The sequence below is a fragment of the Equus asinus genome, chromosome 14 (assembly GCF_041296235.1).
Source record: "Equus asinus isolate D_3611 breed Donkey chromosome 14, EquAss-T2T_v2, whole genome shotgun sequence".
Classification (NCBI taxonomy): Eukaryota; Metazoa; Chordata; class Mammalia; order Perissodactyla; family Equidae; genus Equus; species Equus asinus.
Genome location: NC_091803.1, coordinates 47440603 through 47449058, shown reverse-complemented (window position 1 = coordinate 47449058; position 8456 = coordinate 47440603). Strand labels below are relative to the sequence as shown.

The 8456-nt window shown below is 61.1% G+C and overlaps 1 protein-coding gene across 1 annotated transcript; it reads right to left on the bottom strand.

The window, feature by feature from the left end:
* Positions 1 to 248: 248 nt before the first annotated feature.
* LOC106826078 (serine protease 27) lies at positions 249 to 7792 on the bottom strand. The gene is made up of 6 exons (XM_014833234.3): positions 7659 to 7792; positions 3896 to 3922; positions 3058 to 3226; positions 1678 to 1949; positions 1121 to 1290; positions 249 to 655 (listed from the first exon to the last, which is right to left on the bottom strand). The coding sequence occupies exons 1-6, from the start codon at positions 7705 to 7707 to the stop codon at positions 362 to 364; spliced, it is 981 nt and encodes a 326-aa protein (XP_014688720.1). The 5' UTR covers positions 7708 to 7792; the 3' UTR covers positions 249 to 361.
* Between the last annotated feature and the right edge of the window lie 664 nt (positions 7793 to 8456).

Here is an 8456-nt window from a genome sequence, read left to right as displayed (position 1 = left end):
CCACACCCCGCAAAGCCCTCCTCCAAGGTGCTCTGCCAGGACCCATTCTTTCTGCCGGTGTCACAGGGGACTCTAGAGACCCTGGACTCCAGTGACGTCCAGTCCCCAGTGTGCCTGCCATGGCTCCCTTCCTGCTGGGGAGCCACCCTCCCCCACCCTGGCATTGGCCCCAACTCACAGCTCCTCAGCACCCCCGAACTGGCACCTCTCTACTCCTCCTTCCCCCGAGGGTCTGCACCCAGGCAGCCGGCACTGAGGTTGGGTTTTTATTGGAGAATGAACATAAATAAAAATATCTGGGCATTTGAGAGAAGGGAGAATTGGAGAGCTATTTACAAAATGTACACCGTGGACCCGGGGCTCAGAGGAAGGTGAGCAGGGCCGTGAGGACCAGGAAGACAGCGTGGGCTGCCAGGCAGGGCGCAAAGTTCCGACCCAGGGGCTGCTGGAGCCGGGGGCCCCGCCTCTGACTGCCCAACCTAGCCTGCTGGAACTGCAGTTCCGGGATGATCCGATGGATCCAGTTGTGGTGGGAGGTGAGCCGGATGTAGACGCCTGGGCGGTTCCGGCGGGCACAGCCCTCGCCCCAGCTGATCACCCCAGCCTGCAGCCACGACTGGCCCACGAGGCACACCAGGGGGCCCCCAGAGTCGCCCTGCGGGGGAAGCAGAGGCACTGTCAGAGCCCACAGGGGCCCAAGAGCCTCGTCTGCAGGGACACAGGCACACGTACACACCTGTCCTCCTCCCTCTGTCCCTCTCCGCAGCTCCCCTCCCTAGGAATGTCCCTGCCCAGGACACACGCACACGCACACACCCATGGCTGGTCCTTCCTTTTCTGGTCTGGGGTACCCATTTCTCTAGCATCCCCAGACTCCCTGCCTTGATTCACCTCTGGGGTGGGTGGGGGGGGGTGGCGTTGAAAATGCAGTTTCTTGGGCCCCACTGCAGACCAACTCACTAACTCCCCTGATTGAGGTCCTGGAATTTTCCCAGCTGACTGAACACACAGCTCTGGTCTGGACCACCTGCCGGGGTCTCATCCAGCTGGGATGGCTCCCACCTTGACCTGGGCCTGGGGATCAGGGCTCAGCCTGCACACAGCCCACCCCAGCCCCTACCTTGCAGGCGTCCTTCTTGCCCTCAGCAAAGCCGGCACACAGCATGTCGTCCTTGATGGTTTTTGGCTGGAAGTTGGACTCAGCATCTTTGCTGTAGAGCAGGTTGCACTTGGGCGTGTCAATGATGGGCACAGCGAGTTTCTGCAGGATCCGTGGGTTGGGCAGGTGGTCTAGGGAGCGGTGAAACAGGCTGCAGCTCAGCAGACAGTCCCACCGAGGGGTTCTGGCCCTGGGTTCTTGAGAACCACAGCTCTATTGCTCCCTATTTCTTGCTTGGGTTTAGACCTTCTCTTCTGGCTTGGGGCTTCGTGGAACAGAATTCCCTCTTCCCTCCTTCCACATACCAGGTTGGGTTCTTTCTGTCCCCCTCTCTCCACTTCCCCATGGCTCCTCCTTCTGAGTCTACTGACCCTTTCCCATACCCACTTCCCCCACTTGAATAGAGATCATGTGTACCAATATCAACAGAAAAAGATTGTTGGTTCAGAGTGGCCCCCAAGCTGCCTGAGACCTTCTCTAGGCATGTCCCCCATTCTCTCCTGGCCCTGCCCCATTACCTTGCTCACTGGGGCTGCCCCAGCCGGTGACCCAGCAGTTCATGCCCGTCTGAAAGGCAACCGAGGGGTCAGGTACGCACACGGGGAGGATATAATCGGTGAAGGTCACGGGAGCCTTCAGCTCCACCAGGGCCACATCAGCACTGGAGGCCATGCCCTGGTACAGGGGGTTGCTCTCCACCCGCTTCACCTGGGCGTACACAGCGTGCGGCCCTGGCTTCACCAGCTGCCGCGCCCCCAGCAGGACCTGGTACAGGGCTGTTTCGGACGTGCTGGTGGGAAAGAGCAGAGAGCTGGTATGAGGCAGCCGCTGTAGGGCTTAAAAAGGGGAGTTGGTGGAAGTTAAAGGAAGGGAACTAGGGAGGAGCTGTCAGAGACCTCCCTCCTGGCCCTCCACAGTGCCTGATGTCTCTGCACATTATCTTCAAAAACGTCACCTCCAGAAGGACATACAGCAGGATGAGGGGCTTAAGGGGGTGGCAGCTGAAGCAGCTTTCATTCCTGACTTCAATTCCCAGCTCTACCGCTGGCCAGCCAGGTGAGCTTGGGCAAGTCACCTAGCAAGTTCCCTAACGCAGCTTCCTCGTCTGTAAAATGGGGACAGTGATGGTCCCGACCTGAAAGCCTTGCTCTGAGGGTCGAAGGAGATGACCACCCACAGGGGTGCAGCTGGGGACCAGCCAAGTGGGGATTGGGCCCAGCCCTGCCCGTGAGCCTTGGGCAAGCAGCTACTCCTTCTGAGCCCGCATTTCTCAGTTTAAGATGTGAGGTTTTAAGAGTTGCAGAGCTGTGGTGCGGCAAGAGCTGAGATGCTTGGGGACCCTGCAGATCTGGGGCCGATAGTACGGTAGCATACATTGGGTGGCACTTTGCTCAGGGATGGCACGGGTGACCTTAGACAGGGAGGAGGAGGAAGGGACATTCTGCTCCAGTCCTGGGGCTCATCTGTAACCAGATCCCAGCTGGAAAGGGAGTGTCCTGGACTGGGGCGGGCGGAGGGGGAGAGAGGGGGGAGGGAGGGAGAAGGGGGCGGGGACAGGGAAGAGGGCCAGGGCGTTGGAAGAGCCTGCCAGCATTTGCAAGGACAGGGCCCCAGGCGTGGCAAAGCTGGGAGGGACCAGCAGAGGGGGAGTGGACCCCTCGCGGCTGGGCTGCGGGGAGCAAGGACTGGAAGCGGGGATTCCAGCCGGAGGTTAGCCCCGAGGTTGGACCTAAAGGGCGTTCTGGCGGGGAAGCCGGTCCCTGCGGGCCGGGCTTCCTCGCGAGCAGGTGGGGCGCTGTCCGCGGTGCTGGAGCCCGGCGCCCGGCTCTGTCCTCGGTCCCCGCGGCCCCGGTGGGGAGGGATCGGGGTGGGGGAGGCGTGGGGCTCGGCGGACTTACTTGGAGAAGCAGTGCGCCGCGGTGAGGACCCAGCGCTCCGTGATGAGGCTGCCCCCGCAGAAATGGCTTCCGTTGCGCTGGATGCTGACTTGCCAGGGCCACTCGCCTTCCGAGGCGTCCTGCCCGCCCACCATCCGGTTCAGCATCCTCATCCTCGGGCGCCCGCAGACTAGAGGGACATGACAGCTGGCGCTTACTGGGGGCCAGCTGCACCGGCTCTGATTCCCTGCTCCCAACACCATACTCCAGCTTCCACTTTCTGCTCAATTCCGGGACCTCCCTGCCCCTCCCCTGCTCAGGGACTTTGGGCAAGTCGGAGGCCAGGGCATCTAACACAGGCAGACCTTTCCCAGCTGTGGGACCCGCCCCCTTCCATGCCCCCCTGGACCTCAGGCCTCTCACCTGTGAATGGTGACATCAGACCTACCTCCTGGGTCACAGGGAGGGCTGAGATAACACATGTAAGTTTTACCAGGGCCTGACAAACGGGCTCCCAGGACAATGGGTATTGAGAGTCCCACATGGGGTGGGTGACTCTGAGGGGGTCTGTCACTGTTACAGCAGAATGGTCTTCAGAGTCTATCCTTAGCTTCTTTCCTGTCGCTTTTTCCTGCCTCATTCTCTGTGCTTCATGGCTCAGTGCTCCTCTTGCGCCGTCTGCACCATGTGTCAGACCCTCCTCCTCCGCTCCTGCCTGGGCTCCACAGCTTTTCCCCACTGGGATCCCCATGCTCTGCCTGTTCATTCTGGGTCTCGTCTCAGGTGTATGTTGGGGGTCCCTGGCCAGTCTCACAGCTCTCAGACAAGCCCGCCCCACCCAAGGGCAGTGGATGCTTACCGCTTAATGACTCGGCCCCCTGAGTCCCTGGAAGGGAGAAGAAAGGGGTGATCAGGCAACTTTGTTGAAGCCGAACTTTGTCTGGCCTCTCCTGCCGGGTCCTTGTCTGCCTCCCCAGCACTGTCTTCCCCCTGTCCTCCCCACTGCTCCCCCCCCCCACACTGTCCTCCCCTCCACACCCAGCCTCCTGAGGACTCAGAGGGACCTCACAGCCTCCTGAGTTCACAGAGGGACCTGGCAGGAGAGGCCAGGGGCCTTAGGTTCCCCACAGGCCCGGTTCCCTGAGATCTTTACAGGCCCAGGCCTGTGGTCCAGAGCTTCTCTCTAAGAGCAGACAAGCTGCCCATCAGGAGATGCAGGGAGGGGCCCCTTCTTGGCTTGACTCTCCCGCTTGGGGCAGGATGGCTCCTTCTGGTCCCCACAGGAGTCTCTCCCTCCACACCCCACACTGTCCTTGTCTGAAAGCCCTGGGGCTGTGGGGTCTGCCTTTACCCCCGGAACAGGCCTCTGCATTTCACAGGTCTGGGGCCTTCTCACAGTCTGTTCCACAGTGAACAAGTCTCCTTCGGTTCTTCCCCAAACCTCACTTCAATCCTGAGGCTGCAGCCCAGCCCCACAGGTCTCTCTGGTCTCAGGGGAGTAGAGAGAAGGCAGCCGGGGCTCACCATGAGTCGGTCCTCCCAAGATTTCAGATTCCTGAGCACTCAGGCATGCCAGCATGCTCTTCAGGTGGAGCCCAAGATCCCCAGCTGGGCCACGGTGTCCCACCCCAGGAGAGGGGACAGGCAGAGGGGTCGGGGTAGGGCCGTTCTGGGGGCCCATCTCCCCGGGATCCATTACCCACCACGTCTCAATGCAGGCACAGGGCCTGTTACTCAGCCTTTACAGGAACCCTGAGACCCCAGCCAGGTTGACAGTCCCCAGCTGTGCCAGCAACACTCTGGAAATATGTGCCAGTTGCAGGTGCCCTCCCTGCCCCCAGTGTATCTAGTTTACTGGGGGCAGATCTGATCAGAGCTGGGGTGGGGGCTCAGGACAGCCTCTCCCCACTGCAGCCCTTGGCATTTCCCCTACACCCCAACCCCTTCCAGGGCCCGGAGGCTGGGGCAGCTGCTACTGACCCCGTCTTCCCTCTGATCAGAAGAAGTAAGCAGTCCTGTGGAGGTGAGGGGCCACAGAGGGTAGGAAGTGCCCGGCTGAGCCGCAATCTCTGTGGGGGGGCCCAAGGACCCTGGGTTTTGTTTTTTTTTAAAGATTGGCACCTGAGCTAACAACTGTTGCCAATCTTCTTCTTTTTTTTTTTTTTTCTGCTTTTTCTCCCCAAATCCCCCCAGGACATAGTTGTATATTTTAGTTGTGGGTCCTTCTAGTTGTGGCATGTGAGTCACCGCCTCAACGTGGCCTAATGAGCGGTGCCATGTCTGCGCCCAGGATCCGAACCGGCGAAAGCCTGGGCCGCCAAAGTGGAGCGCGTGAACTTAACCACTCGGCCACGGGGCCGACCCTGACCCTGAGCATTTTTATGGGATCCCCATTCTTCCTGCCAGACTCTCAGTCTGAAGGGCAGACTCCCCAGTGCTGAGGGGGGCGTTGGATGACAAAGCAGTGAAGGTGGGTGGGAGCAGCTGTGATGGGACAAGAGGAGGCGGTAGACCCTGGAGGCTGAGAAGGACCCTGGGGGCAGGACTGGCTATTCTCCGAAGTTGGGGTGCCAAGCAGAAGTGTAGGGGCAAGGGTGGTGCCAGCCCAGGCCAGCACTGGGAACAGGAAGTCTGCCCGGGACATTCCGACATTCCATGAATGGATGTGTTAACAAGGTGTCTAAAATGAAAATGTCTCCTGGGAATTTGTTTAAAATGCAAATTCCCTCCAGCCCCCTCCTTGTAGTATAATATAATTTAATTAGATTGGTGACAACTGACCCCTGCTCTTTCTAAGGCCTGGCCAATTCTGCTTGCACGAGGATGCCCTGACTAACCCCGTCTGCCCTCGGCAGCACTAACGTGCTTTCAGGCTCGTTCCCTCCCTCTGGGAATTTTCCAGTGCCTGGTCCTGGTTCTCCCTACAGCCAGCCCCCTTCCCATATGTGGAGAAGGATCCGTCGTGGGCTCTCAGGGTCAAGTGCACACACCTGCAGGCGGGCGGATGCCCTGAGGCTTTGCAGGCTTCCTCACCCCGGTCTAGTGCAACTCTGCTTCTCATTCAGGCTGAGCCTTCCCACCTTGGAGTGTTCACTCACAACACCCCTCTGCCTTGAGGCTCTTTCTTCTCGGTCTCTACAAGTCCAAATCCTACAGGTCCTAATCCAGATCAAGGCCTAACCAAAATGCTGCCTCCTCCAGGCAGCCCTCCTGGCGTGCACTGTCCATCTAGGAAGCCTGGCTTTCTCTCCTGAGCTCTTGGTCCTCCTGCCGAGCCTCACAGAGCTCTGCCCACCTCACTCTAGAGGCAGAATTGTTGCTCATCTCACCTGTGGGCCCAGGAGCTCCGTGAAGGCAGAGCCCACATCCAGGAGCCCTGAGCCCAGGGCATGTATAGAGGGATGTATAGAGTGGCTGTGGGGAGAGGGCTGACCAGGATGGGTCAATGGGGAAACCGGGGCTCTGCAGGGTGGGCGTCCTGTCAGGGGCTGGGTGTCAGGCCCCTCGTCTGGGCCCAGGGTCTCCATGCTCCTGTAGCAGGTTGGGGCGGGGAAAGGCCTAAGGTTCTAGGAGGGAATGGCCAGAGGTGAGGGTGAGGATGGTGCTGAAGGAGCCCAGGCCCCTGGTCACAGCTGTTTGTGAGCCAAAGGCAGGCTGCTGTTCCCACTTTGGCAATGGCCTTGATTACTCAACCCAGCGGGAGCAATCATGGTGTTACACCCCCTGGCAGAGATGGGCTTCCTCAAAGAACACTATTATCCTTGTGCCAGGAGGCCAAGAGGGGGAGGCCCTGGGAGGCTGGGGCCTCCCCACTGAGGTGCCACTCTGGCGCCCTCCTCCCCTCGTAGCAAGCCTGGAGCCCCGACCGAGTCAAAGCCTGGGTGACCTGGCCCGGCCCTGGGAGGTGACCTGAGGACAGGGAAGTGAGGTGGCTGCTGAGCTGGCCTGGCTGGCCCAGGAATGCGGGAGGGTTCCCTGGCAGAGAGCAGCCTGCCCCATGGGGAGGGGCCTGGGAGGTGGGGCCTCCTGGTTGGCACCTGCTGAATCTGACCCGGGATTGGGAGAGGGCACAGGGATGCAGGGCCTGCTCCTCCCTGTACCCTCCCTCTTTGGTGGCAGCAGGAGCCTGGCTCCCCTGGCCCCCCGCCGAACCCTCACCAGCCTCCCAGGGCTCCCGGGCTCAGGCGGCAGCTCGGCTACCCCTCCTTAGGCCCAGCTCATGGTGGTCCAGGGATTTGGAGCCCAGTGGCTCTGAGTTCAGATCCTGCATGCATGCAGAGGCCGAGAGGAGAGAAAACAGAAGCACATAGCCCAGAGTTTGGCCCATGGTGTCCGAGGCAGGGTGGGAGGCGGACGGAGCCTCTGCCTGGGTCAGTGCCTCAGGGGTCCTTTCGGGCCTGCGCCCACACCCCTATCCTGCCTTCCTCACTTCACTCCCCCAGGTGGGACATCTGGAACCTTCCCATCCTCCCAGGAGGCCCCACCACTCTGGTGAAGAGGGGAGGCCTGTGCTGCAGCCGGGCCTGACCAGGAACGGGGGGCTTGGCTAGAGCTCCAGCCAGGGCAGAGGGGGCCCCTCCCAGGAGGCAGGGGACCGGCTTCCTGCAATGTCCAGGACTCACCAATCCACAGCAGCAGCAGGAGCAGGGCCACGGCCAGCGGCCGCCTCATGGTCTCAGCCTGGCTGGGGACTGGGCAGGGGACAGTGGTGGCGGGAGCTCCAAGAGCCGTGGTGTGAGGTGCGGGGCTCCATGAAGTGGGGTTTTATGCTGGAGGTGAGTGTCGCCTCGGCTATGCCGCCCGACCTGTCAGCCGGGCCCGCCCAGCTCCTCTCACAGGAAGGAGGCACCCCAGAACCCCGACTGCTCTATGACCTGGCCTTGAACCCCCGAACCTGGAGGAGCCAGACCCCTCCCTCAAACTCCTTAGGGTCTTGGTGCCAGGGTGCGCCTGCCTCATTAGGGTGCTTGCGTCCTGGGGTTCTGCCTCCACCATGACTGACCACAGACACCCCCCAACTCACCACAGGCCTCACATAAGCTGACTGCAGCGGCCCTTGAGACCCTCCTTGTTTCATTCATTCATTTCATTCATTCGTATTTATTGGGCACCTACTGTGACCCGGCCGCAGTGAACACAAGAGTCCAGGGTGGGGCTTACACTGATGGGGTGGTCCAGGCCACCGGTGCTTATGGAACAAAGAGCAGGGGGCAGAGTCGGGACGTTGATGGGGGTGTCCCCAGCTGACCCCAGCGCCCCTCACGGGCCCTCCCCCCAGAACACCAAGCCTCAGCAGCCCCCACGCAAGCGCGTAGGTCCCAGAACCCGCCCCAGGATCGCCCCAACCCCGGTCCCCTCCCCACGGCTGCACCCCCTCCCCCGGGCCGCTGGCGGGGGGCTTCCCGGAACCCGCGGCCCAG

Bases quoted from the DNA above. Each gene is read 5' to 3' on its own strand.
- LOC106826078 (XM_014833234.3), bottom strand. From the start codon at position 7,707: ATGAGGCGGCCGCTGGCCGTGGCCCTGCTCCTGCTGCTGCTGTGGATT. The intron at 3,923-7,658 runs GTGAGTCCTGGA...TCTCCCTTCCAG, and splicing joins CCTGCTGCTGCTGTGGATTG to GGACTCAGGGGGCCGAGTCA. The intron at 656-1,120 runs GTAGGGGCTGGG...CTTCCCCCGCAG, and splicing joins GCAAGAAGGACGCCTGCAAG to GGCGACTCTGGGGGCCCCCT.